Raw genomic sequence first — 26,598 nt, 5'->3', positions numbered from 1 at the left:
AAACTAAAGGCACAAAAATAATCATTTTAACACGTCTCAATACAAACAACAAAAAAATTACCAACTAAAAGTTTGTTTAATTTGGCCAAAGATAAAAAAATTAAAAAAAAACAAAACAGCAAAAACTGGAAATACATATTTGTTTAAAACAACAAAAAAAAAGTTTGTTTTTTAGAAACAATTAAAATGTTAAATAAGAAAAAAATTAAAGGAAATCTAAATGTTAAAAAGCTATAGAAAAGTAATTAAGAAAATTTATAAAAAGAAACGAAACTTAATAAAAATATTTAAAAATTATAAAAATATTTGTAAAAAAAATTTAAAATTTTTTAAACAATATAAAACCAAAACCAAACTGGTTTTAATTGTTTAGCTAATTAAACAAAGCCAGCAACAAAATTTTAACAAAAAATGTTTAACGAATAAAACAAAAAAATGTCAAAGTAATATTTGCGAACCAACAGTTGGAAGGAAAGTTTGCTTGTGTTGTATTTATTTTTTTGTTATAAACTCCTATAGCTTTCAAAAATTTTTTGCCAATTAAGAAAAGTTTTTGTAAATGTTAAGGAATTTAAAAAAAAAATTACGTAATTTCTTAGTTAAATTATCAAAACAAAAACAAAAAAAAAAGCTACACATGAAGCACCTGCTTATAAAAAATCTGATATCATCTGCCAAAATTATAATCTGAATTAAAAAACAACATCTCCATAACCAGCAACACCCACTTGGAAGACATCAATCAATCGTTTACAAAATAAAAAAAAAACTTCAGATATTATGAACGAAATGTTGTGTGATGATGATTTTATTTGTCTAGTAAGTGCTAAAAAAGCATCTCTTTTCTCAAATTCTTAAGCTATTTAGATCAAATCATATTTGAATAACTAATTTATTCAGTTAATTATATTTCTACATTAAATATTGAATTAACTTTTTATAACTCTTTTTATTGTTCAAATTATAGACGTTGGCTTTTGTACTTTAATTTTAATTTAGGTTTTATATTATTCAACTCATAACATTGTAACAATAAAATAAATTTATTATTGTATTATTTATTATAATACAAAGTAATAATAATGATAATGTTAATGCTATTTAATATAGTTATTAATTATAATAATAAAGATATTCATTTTATGTTGCCTGTTATCTTATCTGTTACACTTGTAGTCTACCATAGTTTCTTATTATTTATTTGCATAAATTACCATGACTTTGGTTTATTTAGCAGATGGCAACGATGTTCGAGTTGAATGAGAAAAAGTCTTGGATTTAATGTGTCAATCTAGAGTTTTTATTCATTTTTTCCAACACCATAACGAATGTGTCTAAAATAATACATAATAAAGTTCTAAGTAGATTTATTATTGGGCAGGAGCAAAAATCCGAAATTGTAAATATTATTTGAAAAAAAATCACAAATTATAAAAATAAATTTATAACAAAAAATTTTTAAAAATACTTGAGGTATATTTTGGTGAAGGGTATATAACAGAGCTGTAAATGAATCTTTATTTTTTTTTAATTAATTCGCAAATCATTCACACATAAAATCAAGTAAGAAAGTATGGTCTGTCAAGCCCGACCATATAATACCCTACACTAAATAAATGTTTTTCCAAAAACATTTTTCTTTTAAAATATCAACAATTTATATTCGTGAGTGATTTTCGGAAGTGGGCCTTATATGGGAGCTATGATCAATTATGGACCGATCACCATGAAATTAGGTCGTATGATTTGTGTCTATAGGAAAGTTATTTATGTTGAATTTTGTGTATACCAACATTTTTAAGAGATTTATGCATGTTAAAGTGATTTTCGGAAGGGGGTATATATGGGAGCTATGACTAATTATGTACCGATCGTAACAAAATTTGGTGACATGAATTTTGTATATATAAAACTTATTTGGAGCGAAATTTGTGTAGATACCTAGAGAAATTAGAAATTTATGACCGATAAAGTCCAATTTCGGGAGGACATTAATAGGGGGGCTAGGTGAAATTTCAGCCATTTTCAATAGGCTTGGTCCTTGGGCTGAAAAAATTATATATGTACCAAATTTTATCGAAATATCTTCAAAATTGCGACCAGTACTTTGCGCACAAGGTTTACATGGACAGACGGACGGACATCGTTTAATAGACTCGATTACAAGTCAATGGGTATACTTTAAGGTGGGTGTTAGATTATTATACCCTCCCCACTATGGTGGTGTAGGGTATAATGAATTGAATGAAATTTGAGTCAATTCAAATGAATTTGTTAAAAATGAATTGCAATTCGTTTAGAATTCAAATGAATTGCAATTCGTTTCTAATTCAAATGAATTTGTCAAAGTGAATTGCAATTCATTTCCAGTTCATTTGAATTGATTTTGAATTCAATTCATTTTACAGATCCATTTCAATTTAAAACGAATTGCAACTCATTTGTACAAATTCATTTGAGTTGGAAATGAATTGAAATTCATTTCTGCCTAATTCTTTTTTGTAGTGAAAAGAATTAATTCAAAATTTAGCTAATTCGAATGATTCATATACAGCTAAAAAGAATGATTCATATACAGTTCTGGTATATAAGATTGGACACATCCGAATATAGCTCTCTTACTTGTTTTCAAATAAGGTTTCCTCGGCTAAGTTACAAGGGGAAAATCAAGGAAATGGTACTTCAAGTTCCGTTAAAATAAATTATTAAATGATACGATTAAGTATTTATTTCATGGCATAAATAAATATATAAACATGTTAAAGTAAACTAACTCTTTTATACTAAGTTAGATATAGTCAGATTACAATTGACTCGTAATGTAATTGGAGTTAAAAATTTTAGAGAATTAAGCTCAAATTTAATTAATAATGACAATTGACTTTACCATAGACACTAATGTAGCAATTGGCTACACTCTAGATTACCTGGGAAGTGTAAAGTAACCTATAGAATGGACCTACATTTTAGTAAAAACTTCTGTCACTTTCATCAATTATTTCTGGAATCTCAAAATAAATGGCTATTTTGTGAATTTTTTTGTTGATAAAAAACTAGTACATTGTTCGAGATTGATGTATATTTTAGTTAATAACTTTTTCTATACTGCACCAATTTGTTTGAATTTTAATAGTAACTTCTTAGGACAATGATAAATATTCTGGAGGAATCTCATTAATTTCGAGTTTGAATTTTAGACGTGGGCGTGATTTACACACACAAACCAACAGATATAGCTAAATCGACTTACAATATGATAACAATCGATAAAATTTATACTGTTTTGATCTTAAATGTATTTTTAACTGCACAGTTTTTGGAAGTATTTCAGAAATTTCCAATTTGTAACAGAATTTTTAATTTTTATTTTAAAAAATTATTTTTTTAAATTCGATAAAAATATTCTGAAAAATTATTGAAAAAATGTCAAATGTTTTCAATCATATTTCAGAAAATTTGTATCGAGTTCATAAAAAAACAATTTTAATATAAAAATGAAAAATTCTTGTTGTGAGCACTTATTAATCAAAATAGAATCTCCTTGCGCAAATAAATAACTCTACAACATTTTCAAGAGTTTTGATACCCTGTTGTTCAACCTGTATTCCAACAGGATGTTAAAAAGTTTCATAATCTTAAAGCTTACATCCTACCCTAAAATGTCGTTATACATTATTTGTCAATCAGACTAATAGTTTCGAAGCAGCATATGTATGCAAATCATTATGAGTAACTTTTTAGTCTATGCTGAGGGTCATCTATCAAAAAAAAAGTTCGCACTTGAAGTCTTTTGTTTTATTTAATTTGTCCGTCTTGGAAAAGATCTTTATGTTTTTTTTACATAAAAAAACAGTAATGAAAATGACTCATTGAACATGCACTCCAATGACTTTGATGACGGATTTAATACAGAATTTTGTTTCCACACCCAAAATGCGATAATCTTCTATAATTCATATAAATCCGTATTAATAAATTCATTAAATCAATAATACTTGATAATTATATCAAGATTATTTCATAAGCAAACAAACAGATAGATAAATCCATGAATACTGAAAATATTAATGCATACATTTTATGTATTTAACTTGATATAACAGAGATGCAGAGTTTTGTAATTTTTTGGGGGGATTAAATTCAGTTAATTTAATTTTAATAGCTAACCCCCATATTTATAAACAGTTTTGACATTTTTTAAAAATTTCTAAAACTATTTTTTGTATGAATATGAGGATAACCGAGGCTACATGACTTTTGCTACAGTACATTGTTATATTAAGCTCTGTTCAAAAACGATTTTTCAGGTCCATCTGCTTTTGGATACCAAATGGTAGCTTACCCCACTTTTGTGTTGATATTGGTAATGAAAGGAATGTATGTAACACCAAAACAAATCGTGGGTTACACCACTTTTGCGCTGATGGCCTCAAACACTTTTTTTTTTATTATTTTTATAACTTAAAATATTTGTTCGTTTTTTGGGGTAACAAAATTTTCTCATCATAAGACGCTCCTGCTTTTGCTGTTAATGTCAGCAAACAAATTTGTAACTGCAACTAACTGCAAGTTTTATGATTGTTTCTTTGTTAGGATTTTAATCTAAAACATGTTAATTAACAAATTTAAAAACTGACATTAAAGTTTTGGTCGACTACAAACCAAGCGTTTTAATAATTAATTCAGAAATTTGCTATTATATCATAACTAGTTATGATAACTCCAACTTTTGTTAAATTTGTTTAATTGTTAAGTATTATTAACCTCCAAAAAAAACATTTAATTGCAATTTATAAGCTATTATTTTTTGCCTTTATTATAGGGTATAATGGTTTTCAATCAGTAACTGTCAGAGTTGCTACTTCTGAATTCAAACTTCTCACAAACATATTTGAGTCCAACGAAACATTAAACTAAAATCTGCTACTTTATTTAACACACTTTGAGTCAAAATCAGCATGTGTTTGTACATCTAAAGAATTATTTAAGTTTTTATGCAAATTAATACGTTATTTTTTTAATACTCGTATTTTATTATTGTTGTTTCGGTTTCAATTTTATTGTTCAACGAGCTCAATCAAATAATAAATATTCATATAAAGAATAAAACCAATGACCATAAATCAACTCAAAACTTAATAAATATTACTCAGTAAATTGTAAAAAAAAACAAATCATGTTGATGTCAATTGTAATTGTTATGAACACAAAAATTCTTTTTAGACAATTAAAAAAAATCTTAATGACGTTTTTGTTTTTGTTATCAAACAAAAATAATTGTGCATTTAAAACAATTTTGTTTTAAAGCTTTAAGACGGTTTTCTCATAGCAAAATTAGTTTGTATAAATATTTAGTTTTTTAATTAAAAACTAGTATTTTTCTTAATATTTTTATTAATATATTTCAAGAGTTATTTTATAGTGTGTATTTGAGTGTTTGTTTTAAATTATAAAGAAACAATTTTTAGCAATTTGTCTCCAAGATTAATGGAGATAAATGTCTAAAAAGTTATCATGACGTTTAATTTTTTAAATGTCCATTTAAATATTCATAAAATTAAGCTTGAAGGGCTACTACTGCTAATTGTATTAAATCAGCTGGTTTAGTCTTCAAAACTCAACATGTTAGTTACATTAAGTTGTTCTTTTTTTATGTAACTGAGAAATGAATGAATTTTGAAATTCATAGTAGGAAAGTTGAAAGTTCTATTAATGTTTTTAAATATGGAACCTAAAGGCATTAATTAATAACAATTTGTTGAAATCTCTTTGAATATTTATAAAGGGCTTATTTGATAATTATTTATAAATAACTATGGATATTTCTATTTGGAGTTCTTTGGAAAGCATTCCTAACCCATTGTCTATACTTGACAAATATTTATCATAACAATTAATGACGTTTGTTGTTAAGACAAAGTTGTCTGAGCAAAAGCACTAACAATTTTGTCATAACGAAGCAATAATACTAATAAATGGGGACTATACCTGATAATTTTTTATCTTGACAACCATTTTGACGTTTATCATGATAAAAATTTATCAAGTATAGACAGGGGGTAAGGCATTTTTAATTTATTTTATTCGACATTTGAGGTGATGATCTATGATAACTTGTAGTTCACCCTGTATTCGAACAGGGTAGTTATAAGTTTTCTTATCTTGAAGTTAAAGCCCTACTCTAGAGTTTTCTTGTATCTTGTTTTTCAATTAGACTAATTATTTAGAAGTTACATTCGTATTTGTTTGTATACAATTACACAGAAAAAACTATTTCTTAAACTGTTTCAATTCAAATATTTGTCACATATTGAAATATCATGAAATTTTGTTTTTGAGCAAATGAATTTAATTATGAAATAATTGAAACCAGTTCAATATGGGATAAATGTTTGAATTGAAATATAATTTTTTCTATGTAGGATAATCTATAAAAAAAAGTTCACATTTTAAGTATTTTGTTTTATTTAATTTAAGCCCTATTTACTCAATCTCTGGTTATCATTTTTCGTAACGATATACTTCAGTATACTGTCTGTATATCGAGGTAAAAAATAACCAGAGATTGAGAAAATGTAGCTGGGTACCCTTGTGTCTGCAGAGAAAGGTCTTTAGGGTGCCTAGTCTGCTTTTACCCACAACAATTTTACTTGAAGCAATTCTCTTCAATTCTCTTTTAAAATTTGTCGTCTGTTTACACTCAGCAAATCTGTGTTTAGTGAGAATGAAATAACAAAAGAGAATTTAATAGACTTGCCGGTACAAGCAAAGTTTGTACCCCTCAGACTTGCGGCAAGAAAACTTGCTGTGTGTAAAAGCAGACTTACAAACATTAAACTTACAATATACTAAGCAGTAGTAAAAATATTAAAAAATGTTTTCTTTAAAAACCTGAAATTTTTCACGTTTTGGTCAACATTCTCTACTTTACAGAATTAGCTGATTTTCTGAGATATAAGGAAAAAACCGGCACAACCTCTATTTTTGATCTATATATATCAGGATTACTAAGTCATTAATATAGACAATATGAATATCTAATGATAGATACTTCAAAGTCCATTGCAACAATGTATATAAGGCTATAGTAATTTGGACCTACAATGGGTCAAAATCGGGAAAAATATTTATTAACCCGAATTTTTTTTTATCAAAAAAAATTGTTTGTCATAAATTTTTATACCCTACACCACCATAGTGGGGAGGGTATAATGCGTTTGTGCAGATGTTTGTAACGCCCAAAAATATTAGTCTAACACCCACCTTAAAGTATACTGATCGACTTAGAATCACTTTCTGAGTCGATTAAACGATGTCCGTCCATCCGTGTGGTCGGCTGGCTGCCTGGTTGTCTATGTAAACTTTGTGCGCAGAGTACAGGTCGCAATTTTGAAGATATTTCGATCAAATTTGGTACATACTATTTTTTCGACCCAAGGACCAAGCCTATTGAAACTGGCTGAAATCGGTCCATTATTTCACCTAGCCCCCATACAAATGTCCTTCCGAAATTGGACTTTATCGGTCATAAATGTTTAATTTTTATATATACAAAATTCCTATCACCAAATGTTGTTACGATCGGTCCATAATTAGTCATAGCTCCCATATAGACCCGCTTCCGAAAATCACTTTAACGTGCATAAATCGCTTAAAAATTTTGGTATACACACAAAATTCAACATAGTTAACTTTCATATAGACATAAATCACAAGACCTAATTTCATGGTGATCGGTCCATAATTGGTCATAGCTCCCATATAAGGCCCACTTCCGAAAATCACTCAAAAATATAAATCAGTGGTACGCAAAAAGAGGTATTTAATTTGTGTGCTCTTTTGGGTAAAAAATAAAATATCCAAAACAACATCAAGAAACTGAATGAATTGTGTGTATTTTTACGCTCTATTACGCTCTTTTGTTCACATTCGGGTTGTTTGACGAAAATCATCGTAACCTCAACAATATGAACACCTACCATGGATATAAATTATTGAAATTTATAAAGAAAAATGTTTTTGCTCTTTTACTTAGTATAGGGTATTATATGGTCGGACTTGACCGACCTACTTTCTTACTTATTTTCACTAATAAATAAAAAAAAATATAATTTTCAAAAACAATTTTGAAAAAAAAAAATTTTTAAAATTTAGTTTACCTACAAATATTTAAAATTTATATTTTAGAGTATAATTTGGTGAAGGGTATAGCCGAATATAGCTCTATTTTTATTGGATACTGAAGTCAAATAGCATTTAAAATTAGATTACATGACGAATTACGAGAAAGTTTGTTAGAGAATAGTAATGTAGATAGTAGCTCAGGCACCAGGGGGCTGTAGCTAGTCAGGCTTTAAAGTAATGCATACATAAATCAATTACAGCTAAATTGTGAATAAAAATTTTAGCTGTGAATAAAATCAAGTTTCATCTAATTCCTCTTAGATTATTTGATAAGCGCTAATTTACTATTTGGTCATTTATTTATAAGTTTGCTTGGTTTAGAAGCTTGAGTTGTACCCATTATAAACATAAAAGTACTGCCGATAAAGAAAAATCATAAAAACCTATCTTACAGCTGCCAATATTAAGTAGCCCGCCTATGTTCTAACTAAGTCTTTAAAATTCATTTAAAAATCTGCAAGTGTTTAAAAAAGAACAATAGATCTCATATTACCCATAAGTAAAGCTCAAAATTAATACTTTTTATATTTAAAAAAAACAATGTCTTTCAAACTCAATAAATCTTACACGACTTAATGACTAATATGCATTAAGAATAATAATTATATTTTGAAAATAATTCAAAACAAATTTGTTTGTTTAAATAAAACTCAAAATTACCATAGATCGGAAACTCTGCTGTCAAAGACCTAACTCAGTTGTCTAAAACATAAGATGAGAAAGTATTAGTAAAAAAAACAACACTTGTATGTGAGATTATTTTAAGTAATTTTTTCTAGTTTCCGCTCTATGTGTATTTCTCTGTGCCATAAACATTTGAAATTGTTTAAACCACTGTAAATATTTTGAGTAATGGTTATGAATTCATAATCAAATTATGTGAAAAAATACTAAAAATATTGAAGTCTTTATTAATAAAACATATGTTGATTGCAAAAAAACAAAAGAATTCTTTTAAAAAAAAACTTAAACAAAGAAATACTTACTCTTTTTGTTCATTTATTTTCTATTGAACCCATATAAAATGTTGCTCCCCCGCCGTTAGAGATGATTTTAAATGTTAAATATTTAGTCATACAAAATGACTTCATATAATGGCTACAAAAAAATATTTATTAATTAACGGTTTTTGTAAAATAATTTAATTTTTGATATTTTGTTTTAGAATTGTTTTATGTAGACATTAATTTTGCTTATTATTTTGCATGTTTAGTAACCTGCTTTCAATTCTATTTTAGTTAGTTTTTTGTGATTTTTTCTGATTTGAGAAAAAAACATTGCTAACAAAAGAGACCTTAAAAACCATTGAAGTTGAAAATAATGAAATAAAATTCACATTTATAGTTGAAGACTTCACTTTAGTTTACTTTTTTGTTTCATTATTTATATTGTAGATAAATTAAATTTAAAACTACAGAAAAAAAAGTTCAATATAATTTAAAGAAATAATCGCCTCAAGTGTTAAACCAACACACCAGCAAAGCGTTGTAACAATTTGAAGAAGAAATAGTTGGAAAAAAATTAAATAAAATTTAAAAATAGCAAAAATAAAAATACTAAATTTAAAGCTAAAGCTAACCAAGCGTATACACATACGGCTGCATATTTATTTAACAAATACTCTTTAGACTCACAGACATTTATTTAGATACATATTTATAACGTTTTTAATTGGCCATAATTTATTTGGAAAGTTTTACTTTTTTTGCCGTTTCTTTTCAATTTTCCAAATATTTTTTAATGTTTTTTTTTTGTTAAATTGTTAGAAAAACTTTCAAAGTGTTTGGAAAAAGGTTTTAAAATCACTAACAATTCTCAGTTAACATGACATAATTGTAACTCCCTTTAGCATTCATTATCACCTTGTTACAGAAGTTTCTAAACTTGCCATAATTTTGCAAATTTCCACATGCATTCTTTTGGCTTGCTTTCGCAATTGAACAAACAAAAGAATATTTTTGTTCTATTATTAATAATTAAAATAATTCCTCTGGTAATTAATGTTGTTAACAGTAATGGAAAAGAATAAACAGCAAAAATAAAAATAAAAACGGTTACTTTTTAAGTAATTCTTAAATTGAAAGTAGCATAAATTAATGTTGAAATCTATAAACCGTTAAAGAATAATTTCATAATAGAAATATAAAATTTACATGATGTTCTAATTGTTCAAAGAGCAACAGTAAAATCTTTTAATAGTGGACAGGCAGCTGCTTGGAGAAATTATTGTCTACTGAATATCCAAAACAAACTAAAGAATTCAAGTTTCTGCGTCATACATTCATACAAAATATTACATCCCTGAAGTGAAATTATAACCATAAAAGTTCATGCTGAGTTGGAATACTTCATGAGCGAACTAGTTCCTTATGCATGTTAAATACCTTTCGCTCAAGTGAGAATCGCCTGATTCCATGGCGGCATAATGTCGTGTGTGTAAGTCTTTGATTTGTCGTCTCAGACATTTGACTTCCTTCTCTAAGTACTGCAATTCCCTTTCCTGGCAATGAAGGAAAGGGAACTCCCTATTAGTTCAATATTCTCTTAGATCCCAATTGATATTATCTTATTTTCTTCATTATTTTCATATCCTTGTAATTCTAGATAAAATTTAATTTCTTTCTTCTTTTCTTTCTTTATAGTGGTCGCTTCAAAGCAACACAAATCCCACATCCGATACATCGGAGTCCATGCAAACTACCACTGTAGCTAATAACACACAAAATCTATGGTCTTGTCCGAGTGGTCTGAACAGCAACAACAACTGTAAACCCGATCCATTCGAAATGCTATTCGGCAATAACAGTCACACCAGTCAAAATACACACAGTATACAGCTTGATTCGGGCATAATATCGCCTCAGAGTCAACATCATCACGATGATTTGATAGACATATCCAATGAGGAATTGTGTCGACGTTTAGGGGATCTTTTGAAAAAATCCTCACTGGAGGAAGATGAAAGGCATTGTTTGCAGCAAGTATTGAATTTGGTGCAACAATTGGATGCCTTGACACCCAGAAGTGGTCCCAATTCCCTAAATGCCACATCATCCAGTGATGAGGCCAGTAGTTTGGACTTGGTAAGTAAAAAAAATACACGAAAAATCCCCTTTATCCCATAACTAGTTTGACATTCCTTTTTATATCATAAATTTTTTTGAAATCAGTTAATTAAATATTTCCTAAAATACATAAATATTTTATTTTTCATTTATTTTATTTTGTAAAACAAAACGTTTTTAAAAATTAAAGGTCAAATCACGCATATCGGACTACAGTTCAGCATCTTCCGCCTCCACTACCAGTGGCCGTTCAACGTACGATAACAGCAGTGTAAACTCAACGAAAGGCAACAATAGCAATTCATCAAACTCCACCACACCGTCACGTATTGTGGCCACAGTCCAGCCCTACAACAGCACAGCTCCTTATATACCCAGCAACAGCCATCAACTAGCACCGAACAATACACCCACAGATTCGCCGCGCAAAGTACGCTGCCAACCCTGGCAAACGAGCAGTCTTAGCGAGAGCGGTGTATTTGTGGAGTCGGACTTCTATAGCGATTCGAGTGAGAATAACGTTTGTACGCAGACCGACTTTGAGGACGGCGGTGGCATTTCCACTTATTCTCCACATCACATTTTCAACTCACCCACCAAAAAGGTACCTGTACAACAGCAAAACTCTTCCAGTTTAACCGAACAAAAACGCCTGCAATATTACAAAGAACGCGTAGAAGTGCTCGAAGGCAAAGTGCTCATCTATGAGAGTTCGGGTGACGTGCAAGCCAAGCGCCTAGCCGAACGTTTGCAACGGGAAATTCTGCTCGAAAAGGAGGTTAATGAACTGAGGGATAGAGTAGAGTTTCTGGAGAGTGAGAACTCTACGTTAGAGGAGGAGAAGTGTGAATTTGAGGAGGCTGAAAACGACACCAGACTTCGTTTACAGAGACTCGAAGTCGAGTTGGAGATTTTAAGCCAACGCAACATTGAGCTGGAAATGTCCAGAGAGGCACTAAGTGCCAAGTACAAAGACTGTCACTCAGAGTGTTTAATATTACGCGACGATTTAGCTACCAGTGAGACACAAATCCGTCACTTGGAAGAGGACAAACAGAAGGCCAAAGAGAATTTAGAGTTTTTACACAACACTTTGCCATTGCTGCTGGTTTGCAATACCTACTGCACCTTGGCTCAAGTGCAAAATCAAAACGAGACCATGGGCAACCAAGGCTCCAACATGAATTTAGCCAACTCCCCCACCCGTTTCTCTGCTGGAGGTTTTGAGAAAGACTTCTTGAAGGCATCCGAAACATCCATTTGCCAGGAAAGGGAACTGCATTATTTAAAGGAGGAAGTCAAATGTCTGAGACATCAAATCAGAGACATACACTTACGTCATTATGCTGCCATGGAATCAGCCGATTCTCATTGGGTCGACCTCGAAAGAGAGTACAAGGAACGTGAGGAGCAGTGCAGTGCTAAAGAAATGTGCCTTAAGCAAAAGATACAACAATTGCAAGACTGTTTAAGAGAAGATGCTCGTTCGGCCAATGAGAAAATCTGTCAACTCGAAGAAGCTGAACAAGGTTTGAAAACCTGTTTAGTGAGAGTTTCCAAGGATCACCAGAAACTGCTAGAAGATCACCAATTAATGGTGTCTGAATTTGAACGTTTCAAAGAACAACATGAACAAGTTAGAGAGCAACAAAAGCCCCTAACCGAAGCTCTCGAAAGCGAAAAGAGACGCAATAAGGGTCTTATTGATGAGTTGACATTTATGCGCAAACTTCAACATGAAACCGAAAGTCAAGCCAAAAAAGAATTGGAAAGTGTGCGTGGTCAAATGTTTGATCTGAAAAAAGATTTTCTTCATATAGAAGTAACAAATGGTGAGCTGCGGGAAGAAGTAGCCACTCTTGAATTACAAATTCAAAATTTGGAAAAAGAACAGCGGGAAAGTGAAGAAAAAATTCGTTGTCTGACCGATGAGATCAGAACCAAAGATGAAATCTGTCAAAAATTGGAAAAACGTTTGGAACGTTCGGATGGTTATAGTCTGGCCGATGAGTTGGGCGATTCACCTTCAAAACGTTTTAAGCGTGAAGATGTCAAAGATCTAAAATCTGCCAGTAAAGGTTTGGGTCAAGCTTTAAGGCATATGGGGGTGAGTTAAACAATATTTTTTTTTAATTTATTTAATAACATGGCTGTAATGTAATTAATTTAATTTTACTTCCATTCAGGACTGCGAACGCATGCTGCCCACTCAAAAACAGTTCAAAACTATAGCTCGTGATGTTAAAAAGTTGGCGGATACTTTGCTACAGGGTGATGCCCCAGAAGAAGAGGTAAGCGATGATGATTTTCAAACTTTTAGAGGGAAAACTGAAAATGAGAAAACTGTTGGAAATAATGACATCAAATCGGAACAAATTTATCATGAAAGTAATGCTCAATTAAATACCAATGTGAAGGAGAAAAATAGTTTAACACCGCAGGCGGTTAGTCTGGATCCAGTAGCAACTTCCACCCCTAAAAATCAATCATTCGAGGATTTTAACCAAGAAATTGAAGATATCAAACAGGAAGATAATGATACTACTCAAATGGTTAAACAAGAGGAAACTGAAATAACTGTGGGCATGGCTCTCATACCATCAATACATTTAGACGAAAGTCTATTACCTTCCTGTTCGCATAAGAAAGTCATATGTGAGGTACCCTCCGAGTTGCGCAAACTAGCACCCTTAGAAATAGAAGATTTAAATTTAGATTTCCAAGATTATAAGAAAATTCAACAAAAGCCTTGTAAATTGAAAAGAAGCAAACGTTTTTCTAAAAGGCGTATGACTCGCGGAAGAATTAGTAATTTTCATCTTAGAGTAAGTCGTATGACTTCATGGCTTTACGATGACCATAAACCAGCAATATTTCAAGATGCTTCTGATTTGGATGTCAATCAATCTGAGATTTTACAACGTAATATATCATATGGAAGTTTCCATTCACTGCTAGAGGAGTTAGCTGAAAATGGGGAAATAGCTTCTGCAGTTTGCGAAAAATTGGATGTGAGTGTGGAGTGTGAATTTAAAATTGCTACAAAAGATACTGCTACCCTAACTGTTATAGAACAAAGTGACAGTTGTATACAAGTTAATGATGAAATAGCTGTAGATCTGCAATTGGAATCGATGCCCACACATATTCGCAGCTTTCTAAACTTATTAAAGTCTTCAAACACAAATTTTTTGCTCAATTCTTTGTTGTTCAATATGAAGATATGCCAACGTTGGAAGTCAGATGAGGAATTCCGCCAGGGTTTAGAGATTTTGTCGATATTTTCGTCATTCAATTCTGATAATTCCGCTAGTGTGTCTTTAGACAGTTATGAAGACTTTGTTAATGCCATGACTTGCCTAAATGTTTTGGAAGACATGTTCAAGCCTCAAAAAGTTGTGGTGGGTATTAAGAAATAAAATGGGGGATTTAACCATAATGTACAGTTCAATTTATAAAGAAATAAATTTATGAATTTGCATGTATTACACATTGTAGAGTAAATAACTCAATAAACAGCAAAGCCCCAAAAATTCAAGCACTTGAACATTTTGTTGGATTTTTACTTCACTGCAAGTGTAATTATGTTTTGAACTTGAAAAATATTGGAAAAAAATATGTAAATATTTTTCAAACAAAAAACATTTGGCTTGAATTTATGTTTCCTTTTTACTGGAGAATGCTATTGTAATAAAGTGTAATACAAATGTAATTCAATTGCTTGACTATAATTCAAGGCTTGATTTACACTTGCTTTCAACTTGAGTTCCAGTAATAATGCTTATTGGAAAGATTTTCTTTTGAAGCAAGTGTAATTCAAGCCTTGAATTATAGTCAAGCAATTGAATTACAGTTGTATTACACTTTATTACATAAATAAACATAAATTCAAGCCATATATGTATTTATTGTTTGAAAAATATTTAATTTGTTCAAGTTTAAACCATAATTACATTTGCATTAAAGTCAAATTCCAACAAAATGTTCAAGTGCTTGAATTTTTGAAGCTCTTGTGATTTTTGGATTGAATTATTTCTTTCTAAATTCTCCATTTGATTTTCATTAAATTCTATTTGCTTCCTTCGTAGTTGCTGAAACAAATCGAAGCCGAACTCAATGAACGGTTAATGATATTTCATAATCATCAAAAGGAATCTGAGTTTTATTGCACTGTCTACTATCCCGTTAAGAGAAAAAGTGCCCCGGATATTACTCAATTGTATAAACGATGAAGCTGACATGTTTTCAGTTTTAAAGTTGGGAAGCAAATTGTTTGTGCAGTAATGAAATTGTTTGTAATGTCTATTATCTGTGATCGATTGCTTCATTTTGTAATTATTATTGTAAATAAATTGTAAATCTAAAAGGCTTTTGATATATTTTTGATTTGGTTTATAAAATCAATTATTTAGAAGAATTCTATTCAAAGCATCAAAGTATGTGATAAAAATAGATCGAATTTAATATAATCGATCAGAAAAGTTGTGATGAACTTTGAACTATAATTTTTGAGCAAAGGTCTTGTCTTTTCATAAAAAATTAAGCAAAGCTGATAAATAGCAAATAACTTAAAAGAATTTTGGACAAAACTGTGATACAAATTAATACAAAAGTATCAAAATGTGAATTTTAAAAATTTACTAAACGAAAGCAATTCAATCCATCCTTTTTGGTTTTCAAAATCGATTTCCTTCACATAACAAAAACCAAAATTAGAATAGCGCAAACTAACAGCAGACTTACTTCATTAAGTTGAAAGAATTTTAAAAATTTAGTGAAAAATCTTTATAAAATCTATTCGCATTTGCACTTGAGCTGATCCACTTTGGCCTACGCCATCTTTGCTACAAACTCTTGACTTCATAGACAATTTTCTAAAATCTCAACTCTATTGACGTTCCACATTAAAGATGGATTTCCGCATACACCGTAATCGGCGCTGATAACGAAAACTGAAAAACGTTGGTGTTCGTCACCGTCTCGTCTCTGAATTGTTTTCGTTCCAGTTGGATGTTTTGCGGCATAAAACAGAAACGAAATTATTTTTTAATTTTGGATGTCGCACATTAAATAGATTTCCACTATTTTTGACAAAATCTATTATTTTTTCCTCTCCCAATAAAGAAAATTTATTTTTTTATTCATTTTGATTTTCTTTAAATTTGAAATAAAAAAATAATTAAAATAATTTCGTTCCTAGAGCACCGAAAACAACCTACTTGAAGTTGTTTTCGTTCAGGCCCCAAATGACAGGTTTTTCGTTACTGATCGGTGCCGTTTCGATGCTGATTACGGTGTATGCGGAAAAGTAGCTTAAGAAGTTACATATTTAATGCCATTTATTTTTTAATAGACCCCACTGTGCAGTGTTGTTAAGTAAAGTTCTCTATAATTCTTTCAATATTCTTTTTGTGAAAACCCTTAAAATTGGAGACTTTAAAACTCAAATTAACACTGCTTTTATTGTTTATCAATTGTCATAGAAAAACTTAATTTTTTTAAAAAATTTATTCGTTTAAAAATAGGAAAATTTTATTGTTTCCAGTTTTTATTTTAAATAATTTCTGTAAAAATAGAAATTTATGTCCATATTAATTGCAACAGTCTCGTTTAGCTAAATTCAAGCTTTTATTGTTAGTGATATTTGTATTTTTGTAAAATGTTTCCATCCTCCCAAATGGATCAGAATAAATTTTGTTGTGATCGTTCAACATGTCCTAAGAGACAGCAACGAAAAGAAGAATCCTCCATACAGTCATCCTCGCTGGAAGGAATAAATAAGAAAGCCAATAAAGAAACGCAAATGTCGGCTAGCATAACATCGACATCATCGGAAAGAAATGGCGAACCCGCGAGTGAGTATGAAATCAATAGTAAATGCAGCTTCACAGACTTTGGTTTAGATATGAAAACTGTATGTCAACAAATGAAGAATCCTGATTTATTTAAAAACAATTTAAAACAGTTAACCAATTTAAGCCAATATCTAGGAAATTCTTTCATAAAGCCTCATAGTATGAGGAGTGACAAATGCGAATGTTATCATTCGAAATATAAAACTGGAAATTTCGATTACAAACCTAAGTTGCATATTGAGAATATGGCTGAACCTCTTTATTTAGAAATACCTTTAGAAATTCATATAAAAGCATTTTCTAAATTCTCCAATACTGCAGTTAGCCAAAATATAACCTCAAGCTGGGTAAAATCTTTGAACAATAAAGAGGATCAAAACAAATCTGGCAGTTGCCCTTTAACTAAGAAATCCTCTTTTAAATATAATGCGGAATGCAATAGCCGATCCCGTTCTACCCAGACTAAAGATTTTGGTTTATTTGATAATGGTTTTATGCCACAATGCTGGTGTTGTGTGAAAAAACCTGAAGAAACACATACTGAAACTAGAGAATTATTAAATTGCAAGAGCAAAAGTATACAAACAATAACTCAACCCCTATTTGAAGCAGGTTACATGCCTGCTTGCTGGTGCGGCATTCAGAGATCACAGAAGTGTGAGTGCAACAACAAGGAAACAAAGAAAGTTGATCCTCCATTTCCTTCTTCTTGCTCTATTGCTCAATCACTCCCAGATAAAACAGACTCCAAGCTTTATGTTTGCACTTGTGAAAGAGAAAAATTAACCCAGGAAGAATTCAACCAACTAATGCTGACACCTCAGGCTAAACTGTTTTCTCTTATATGTGAAAGTAAACTGAAATGTATCTGTGATCTGGATAAACCAAAAACTGCTCCTAAACCATCCAAGAAACTGTATCGGCTAGCTTATCCCCAACACAAGGATTTGGAAGTGTGTATTAAGTGTCGTTACGAGCCCAGTCCTGTAATCGATCAAGATGGTCGAGTATTTTGTCCCGGCAATTGTGGCTGTTGTTTATGTGCCTGGAAGCCACGCCCTAAACCCAGTTTAGAGGATGTTCTACGTCATAGCAAACTAAAAGTTTGCCGCTGCATACATCGTACTACAATATTTGGTGACCTTAGCAAAAATGACTCTGCCTGCAGTCAAATTTCCTATTTCGATGTGTGTCCTTGTCGAGAAAAAGCCGAGGCCAAGTATTTGGAGCTCTATGGCTGTGAAATGTGGGATCATGACAAGAAACTAAGGAACAAATTCCAAGGCGAAGAAGTTCTATTGTCTGATGTTAAGGAAAGATCAATAAAGAATGTTTCAAGAAGCATGTTATTTCAAGATGATTAAATGTGAACCATAAATTTAAATAATATATGGAATTTCTCAACTCATTTTCAGTTTTCTAATAATAAAAAATGCAATTGAATCAAACTGACAAGCTTAAAATTGTTTAACTATAATTTGTTTTTCTTATTTATTTTACAGAAACCTGCGAAAAGTCATCCGAAGCTTATTTTGACCGAAATAACCAGAATATAAGCTGTTGTCATAATAAATTTTGTCCCTCAAATTCATCTCAAACCAGTCAAACAGAATCTCACATGTGCTCCGTTATGTTAAAATGTCCTGCTCCTACTCCTACTCAACTTAATAGGCCACTTTGCTGTGTTAAGTGCATGCGCCCGCCTCAATCTATTTACAATACCCTCACAACTTCATCTCTGCCAGGAACAAGCAGACAAAAATGTTCCTGCAAACAATTGGATATAACATCCTCAAGTTCTAGTAGCATTACATCTGAACATTTCCCAGTGAAATTAACTTTAAAATCCAACTCTATGGAAAATCAAATGCCTTTGCCCAAAATGAGACAGCTAACACAACAAGTTAAACCAATTTTTGTAACCTCCACAGCACCAAGACCGGAGCGATTACCATCACCAAACTCAACAAATGATATGTCCTCTAATTGTGAACAATTCTATTCATGTAGTTCGGAAGATTCTGAAAGTGAAAACACTTCTAAAGTTGGTAGTCTTAATAAATTGCCAGCGAAAGTGCAACGATCTCGTAAACGTTGTAAAACGAATAAGAATTGTGTTATTTTAGAGCTGTTGCATGAAGTAGTGCATTTGATCAATAAAGATAGTGTCAAGACGCCCTCAAGTTTAGATGATAAAAATAGCAAAATGACAATACAAGAATCGGAAATTAAAATAGAGGGCAAACCGAAAGATTTAAAACCTCCAACTACAACTCAGTTTGCTCCATTGACTTGGCCTCCTCCTTGTTTATGTTGTGCTTATGGCATAGCTTTGGGACAAGGACAACCGTTTAATATGCCTACAATACAACCCTACAACTTGATGTCTCCTGCTGCAACTGCATCACAAATACCACAACCATTTGTTTACGAAGAAACTGATTGCAGTTTTAAGGATTGTTCTAGCGGTAACAAAAGTTTAATAGCCGACAAAATTCCGGATAACCTATGTTGTATATGTTCCAATATCACTGATATTTGTCCCAAACATGGACCTGTAATCAAAATGCTTAAAAAAGAAGATTTCCCAAGTTCGTGCAAAGCTATCTGCAGTAGTCCTATTGTAGAACAACAATGTCCTATTGTTAAACCAGAGATTAAAGACAAACTCGATTCCTCAGATGAAGATATAGGTGAGGATCCCCCACAAGATTCCACATTAAATGTAAAACGCGAGTTTGTAGATGATGATGAGGAATCACGTTGGGAAGGAAAGCCGGATATAGTTTTAACACCCAAAGAACTCGAGGAAGACGTCGATGAAGAGTTACATCCTCGTTATGTGGATAAAATGTGTATAGATTCTCCCGATAACAATGAACCAAATCCCGACTGTTTGTTAATATACGATGATGAAGAACCCCAGCAAGCAGAGGATATTATAGATGTCGATGAAGAAATACAGCCCATTTTTGTGGAGCAAAATCCCTTTGAAAACTATGAACCAAGTCCCGATTGTTTGATGGAATATGATGATGAAGATCCCAGTTGGACCGATATAACTAATACTGTTTTAGAAAATTCTGAGGTTAACGATTTGCAAACTATTGCAGACCATGTAAGCAATACAGAGATCATGGTAGCGGATGAGCCCGTCAAACTAGAAAATGCAACACTCGACAATAACCCTAGTGGTGAACTTGACAAATCATCTCATCATACAATTGATGATGCTAACGAAACACTGCAAGTTACTGAAACTGAAAGATCCCCCTATATAGTTGAAACTTCTCCAACAACCGGGCGAAATGTCTACAACTTTTTGCCTGAAATCGATAAAGCTGTTGTAGGCGTCAACAAACAAATTATTAGATATAATGAATCTGAGGAAGAGTTTGATTCTTATTACCGTGAAGAGGAAAGCGAGTTACTTAGTGAAGAGGAATACGAATTGGCCAAAGAAAAAAGAGCTGAAAGTCGTAAAAAGAAAAAACTTGAAGATGATGATGTAACTAGTACAGCTTTGGCCACAATAAAACAGCTTGAGGGTGAGGGTTCTCCCGAAGAAATGGTAAGTTAGTTTAAAATTTTAATAAATAAAATTTAACATTTTATTGGACTTGAAGAAATTTTTCATTGATTCGCTTATAATGGATTTTGAAGCCATGGAGTATGCACGGCGTAAATCACAATTCGAAAAGGTAAGATTGGATGAATGTGGCTAATGAGTGGCTATATATAAATAGGTTTGTTGCTTAATCTTTGCAGAACATTTGTAAGTCCAAGTCAGGACTGTGTGCCCGTAATAGTTTTCCGGTTACCATTACTGATGTCACAGATCTCGGTGCCAATTCATTGTATGTCAAGTGGTCTATCCACGACTGCTGTGGCATTGGAGGTTATGAGGTAAATATTCGACTTTCTGAATATCTCCAGAAATTATTGAGCGGATTAAAAAATAAAATATATTTTCCTACTTTCAGATTTACACTGACGGATATTTAACCAATCGTTATTACAATAGTAGACACGAAGCTGCTGTCATCACCCAGGTCGATGTGACTTTGCCTCACAAAGTTGCTCTGGTGGCACAACCTACTGCCGATGACGAGAGCCTAGAATTAATGTGCAACCTTACGACAGCTAAAAATAAACCCAAATGTTTACCCTGGAAAACAGATGTAGAGAAGGAGCAAAAATCATATGCAGCCTTATGGACACCCAGTATATTTTTATATAATCCTAACACATGCAGAGCAACTGTAGAGCCGCCCATAATGAGAGACAATTTTTAAAGGAACAACAAGCTTATGAAGAGAAATACCAATGAAACAATTTAAGAAATTTTTTTTTGTAATTTTCCCAAAATGAAGTAGATATTCTACTCAGAAACAATATTATTTTGTAAGTAATGCTAGTCAAAGTCAAAATGAATGGCAAATCAAGTGGAACACCAAGAGGACGGACAATATACAAACATACACACACACACTTACCCTAGACATATACTACACATACTGCTTACATACATCTTATCAAGAATGCATGTAATAATCAAAGTATGTAATCAGAAAATCATTACAACAATCATTATAAACTTAGTATCTTGTAGGACAAATTTGGGTTCTATGATTTTGTTAGTTTCAAAACAATCCCAACTTTTGTTTAAAAACAAACTTTATTTTGTAAAATATTTACTGTATTTATTAAATGAATTTATATACATATATTCAACATATTAAGAATTCTATTGTCTACCATTTTAATGATCTAAACAATTGCATGTCTTCTACTATGTAAAGTTGTGTTTTATTTTGAAATTTTTCTTCAAAATTTTTTTTGTTTTAAAATAACAAAAGAGTTCATGTACAAACAAACAAAAAAAATTATTGAATTGCAAATAAACAAAAATATATTTATGAAAAAGTGCCTTAAAAACAAATTTGTTATTTTCAATTATTTTTGAAAATTTAAGTAAAAAAGAAACTCGAAATATTTTAATTTTATTTTTTTTTTGTAATATTTACCTAATATTTTATGTTTAATTTTGGATTTTAGTTGATCTACTTTTTTACATTAGTTTGAAATTATTTTGTGTTTAATTTATTTTAATTTAGAATTCTTTTATTTTCATTTATTGTAGTAATTTTCTTTTTGTAAATATTTCATCTTTGTTTTTGACAAAATTCATACAAACTCATTTAAAATTTGCAAATGAAAAGCAAACAATTTATACATGATAATTTTCAAATATCAATGACGAATTGCTAAAACGTTTTTTTATATACATACATTTAAGCATTTTTGTAATATTAGAAAAAAAAAACAAAAAATTTAAAAAAAAAATGTTGCATTGAATACACATTTATTAAAAAAACCTACATTTAAAAACATTTTAAGTTGTGTTAATTAAAAAAAAAATTATGAAAAACAATGTTTAATAAACAAGTTTTGACAAAAAATATTTAAACAATTTTAAAGTTTTTTATTTTTTTATTAGTTTTAGTAAACCGATCGATCCACAGTGGAGCGATCTCAATCGTTTTTAAACATAAAATATGAGTGATAACAGATTGTGCTTATTTTCTTCAAAATCGTAGTATTTACTGAGTTATTAACGATTTAAGATATTTTAGTTTCTTGTATTAAAAATCGATTTTTGATATAAAATACGAGTTAGTGTATACAGATTGAGCTTGTTTTCTTTAAAATCGCTGTATTTACTAAATTATTAACAAATTAAGATATTTGAACTTTTTTATAACAAAAATCTATGTTGGATATAAAATATGAGTGATCACATATTCAGCTTTTCTTTAAAATCGCTTTATTTTAAAACGATTTAAAATACTTGAGATTTTTATTCTAAAAATGGATTTTGGATATAAAATATGAGTGACCATAGATTGAGCTTGTTTTCTTTAAAATCGAAGTATTTACAAAGTTATTAACGATTTAAGATATTTGAGCTTTTTATTCAAAAAATCTATTTTTGATATTAAATGAGAGGGATCACAGATTGAGCTTATTTACTGAGTTATTAACGATTTAAAATATTTGAGCTTTTTTTCTAAAAATAAATTTTTGATATTAAATATGAGTGATCACAGATTGATCTTAATTTCTTTAAAATCGCAGTATTTACAAAGTCAGTAACGATTTATGTTATTTGAGTTTTTTTATACTAAAAATCGATTTTTGATATAAAATATGAGTGATCACAGATTGATCTTAATTTCTTTAAAATCGCAGTATTTACAAAGTTATTAACAATTCAAGATATTTTAAATTTGTATATTAAAAATCGATTTTTGGTATCAAATATGAGTGATCACAGATTGAGCTTATTTTCTTTAAAATCTATTTACAAAGTTATTAACGGTTTAAGATATTTGAGCTTTTTTTTTTTCTAAAAATCAATTTTTGATATAAACTATCTGTGATCATTAACAGATTTTCCTTATATTCTTTAAAATCGCTGTATTTACAAAGTTATTTAAGATATTTGAGTTTTTTATATTAAAAATCGATTTTTGATATAAAATGTGAGTGATCACAGATTGAGCTTATTTTCTTTATGTGCTGTTTTTCTATAGTGAACGAGTGCTTTGAGTGGAAATTTTACGTGTATGTATTTTGTTTTTGTTACAATAACAAAACATATGTTAAATTTCCACTCAAAGTACTCGCTATAGAAAAACAGCAGATTAAAATCTCAGTATTTACCTACCATGGTAGAACCAACCAGGTACAATTATTAGGGAGAGTTTTCAATATTTACCTCTACAACATCAAATAACGCATTTACCTCATCACTTTTTATTTTGTTTTCGCAATGTTTTGCACGTTATATTAAAACTAACACATATTTATTTGGAAAAAATTTAATTTGAATTGAATATTTCACGAAAAAAAGTAAATACACAAAAATGTTTTTAATTAATTTATTTTTGTCTTAAGGTAGGATCACACGATTGCCGCAATGAACCAATTTAATACAATTTTTATTGTGCTGAATTGGGGCCCAATAAAGAAATTGTCCCAATCAAATTATCTGCAGTCACATGATTGCTTCATTTTATATAAATTTGATTGTCGTAAATTGGCGCAAAGCGATTTAGTGGCAATAATTGTCGCATTTCAGTCACACGATTGTTCTAGTTTACGGCTACTCAGAGAAACAGCTGTTGTGCTAGATTTTAAATTTTCTTTTGTTTACATAAATGTAAAAACAATCTATTTTTGAAAAAAATATTTGTTAAATAAAAAAAGAAAATTGCGTCGGCCTTAATTATCATATAAAAAAATTAATAAAGAAATGTTAAAAGATGTATGTGGGTCAGAGAGTGGCTCACAAAAACAATATTTCATTTACAAAAATTAATATTGGCGCTAATTGTCTTCTTTGATTGCCGCACTAGAGCACAATAAATATTGGTGTATTTTTAACTTTTTTATTGGTGCATGTTGCCTATCAAGCATTCACATGATTGCCGTACCAGGGTTGCATTTGATTGGGCCAAATAAGCACAATATTGTTGTGGTTTGACATATGAGCCAATAAGTTGTGAAATCACACGATTGACGTATAAAATAGACCAATAATTGGTGCATTGCGTCAATCGTGTGATCCTACCTTTAGACATTTCGTTTTGTTTTTTTCTAATTTTCTTTGGTTTGACGTTATAGGGAATGTATAATTGAGAACGTACTTTCTAATAATTGTACCTGGTTTGTTCTGCCATGAGTATTTACAAAGTTATTACGATTTAAGATATTTCAGTTTTGTGTATTAAAAATCGATTTTTCATATAAAATATGAGTTATCACAGATTGAACTTGTTTTCTGTAAAATCGCAGTATTTACAAAGTTATTAACGGTTTCAGATGATCACAAATTGATTTAGACTGGATTTTTCCACACCTTCGCACTCTAGTTCCAAATAATACCTTGTTGTCTCAATAGTTAATTATCATAGTTTTTATCAAAATTGGCCTATCGACGTTTTTATGTCTCTACCTTTTGACGTCTCCTATGTTGAACCAGTCAGTCACTCAGAAACGTTACTCTTTTATATATTGTCACCTTAACGCAAACAATTGCCAAGAATACTTTATTATTATTGATTTTACATATATGGTTTTTTGTTTCTCCTGTTTGACAAGCAACTTTTCCGGGTAAAATAATCAATGTCTTATATATTTATTTTTAAATATTTTCTGAACATTCGAACAACGGGGCTGCGTTTGGCGATGAATGCTATCACTCCAGTTTCCTGGAAAAAAATGTTTAACCCGAATTTTTTTGTCATACATTTTTTTTCCAAAAACAAAAAAAAAATTGGAAAAAACTTTTTTTAAAAAAAATTAAAAAACAATTTAAAAAAAAATTTGAAAAACAATTAAAAAAAAATAAATTTTGTTTACCTAAAAATATTTAAAAAAAATTATTTTAAAGTATAATTTGGTGAAGGGTAATCTTATATACCCTTCGGCACGGCCGAATATACTAGCTCTCTTACTTGTTTTTTAATAAAATCATATATATTCGCCTTTAATTTATGGAACCTCCAGTTTCCTGCTCTTGATTTTGTGACACTTGATAAGCAAAATATTCAGTAAAAAATGTTTTACAAAGACTAATTTTCAGAGCCAATGCGGGATATGATTAAAATTTATTAATTTCAGCGATTATTTATTTCTTAAATTGTATTTATATACATATCTCCATTATTTCCACAACAACAAACATTTCTACTCAAGGCGAATTAATATTGATATTAATTCGACTCGCTTCAACTTCCATTGTAGTTGTTATTGTTTGTTTACTAAATCCTTTTATTGTCATCTCCTAATCTCTCGTTTAATTTGCCACTTCAATTTAGTTCGCGCTTTTAATTGAACACGTTCGGACGTAATATAATCTATGCAAATTAGTGCATTTTATTTAACCAAAAATATGTAAGAAATACTAAGTTGTTCTAAATAAAATTAATAGCAAAATAAAGCTACAAATCTCTAGTTTGTGAATATGTAAAAATATTTTCAAGAAATTAAGGCTAATTGTGTGAAAAATGTGTTTAAATGAAATGCAAAAGCACCGTTAATACAGTTGTTTGCAAAGAATGAAAAAAAAAGCAACAAGTGAAAACAAAATATGGTGTGTGCGTGTTTTTGTTTGTGTTTATTTTAATAAAAAAAGTAAATGCAATAAGAGAGGAGATTTTGTTGTTGTTGTTTTGTTGGAAAGAGTGTAAATAAATATGTATGTAAGTGTTAGCCAAGGCGAATCCAATATGTAAATTACTAACATCGAAGCGAAATGTAACGAAATCTATTTTAGTATGATGCATGGGGAGATATTTGTAATAATTTAAGAGGTACAGAACTATTAATATTTATTATTAATTTAATTTTTAAATTTTTTTTTTTTCCGAATTTTTCCGAATTACAAATAAAATTTACTTACATTTTCCCAAATTAATTCAACAAAG

General features: G+C 30.2%; 2 protein-coding genes across 3 annotated transcripts in view; both read left to right on the top strand.

Moving 5' to 3' along the window:
* Positions 1–15,496, top strand: part of LOC135949262 (putative uncharacterized protein DDB_G0267840) — a 168,003-nt gene extending 152,507 nt beyond the window's left edge. For both annotated transcript variants that reach the window (XM_065498768.1, XM_065498767.1), the window contains 4 exons: positions 10,827–11,267; positions 11,440–13,356; positions 13,436–13,540; positions 15,338–15,496. In XM_065498768.1, the coding sequence (XP_065354840.1) occupies positions 10,827–11,267; positions 11,440–13,356; positions 13,436–13,540; positions 15,338–15,481 (2,607 nt within the window). In that variant the 3' untranslated portion in view covers positions 15,482–15,496. The remainder of the gene's footprint in view (positions 1–10,826; positions 11,268–11,439; positions 13,357–13,435; positions 13,541–15,337) is intronic.
* Positions 15,497–16,771: 1,275 nt separating this feature from the next.
* Positions 16,772–22,577, top strand: LOC135949263 (uncharacterized). Its single transcript, XM_065498769.1, has 5 exons — positions 16,772–17,104; positions 18,607–20,675; positions 20,731–20,805; positions 20,873–21,010; positions 21,088–22,577. The coding sequence occupies exons 1-5, from the start codon at positions 16,909–16,911 to the stop codon at positions 21,397–21,399; spliced, it is 2,790 nt and encodes a 929-aa protein (XP_065354841.1). The 5' UTR covers positions 16,772–16,908; the 3' UTR covers positions 21,400–22,577.
* Positions 22,578–26,598: the final 4,021 nt, after the last annotated feature.

This window comes from Calliphora vicina, chromosome 1 (genome assembly GCF_958450345.1).
Source record: "Calliphora vicina chromosome 1, idCalVici1.1, whole genome shotgun sequence".
NCBI classification, from domain to species: domain Eukaryota; kingdom Metazoa; phylum Arthropoda; class Insecta; order Diptera; family Calliphoridae; genus Calliphora; species Calliphora vicina.
This window is presented reverse-complemented; position numbering and strand designations above follow the sequence as displayed.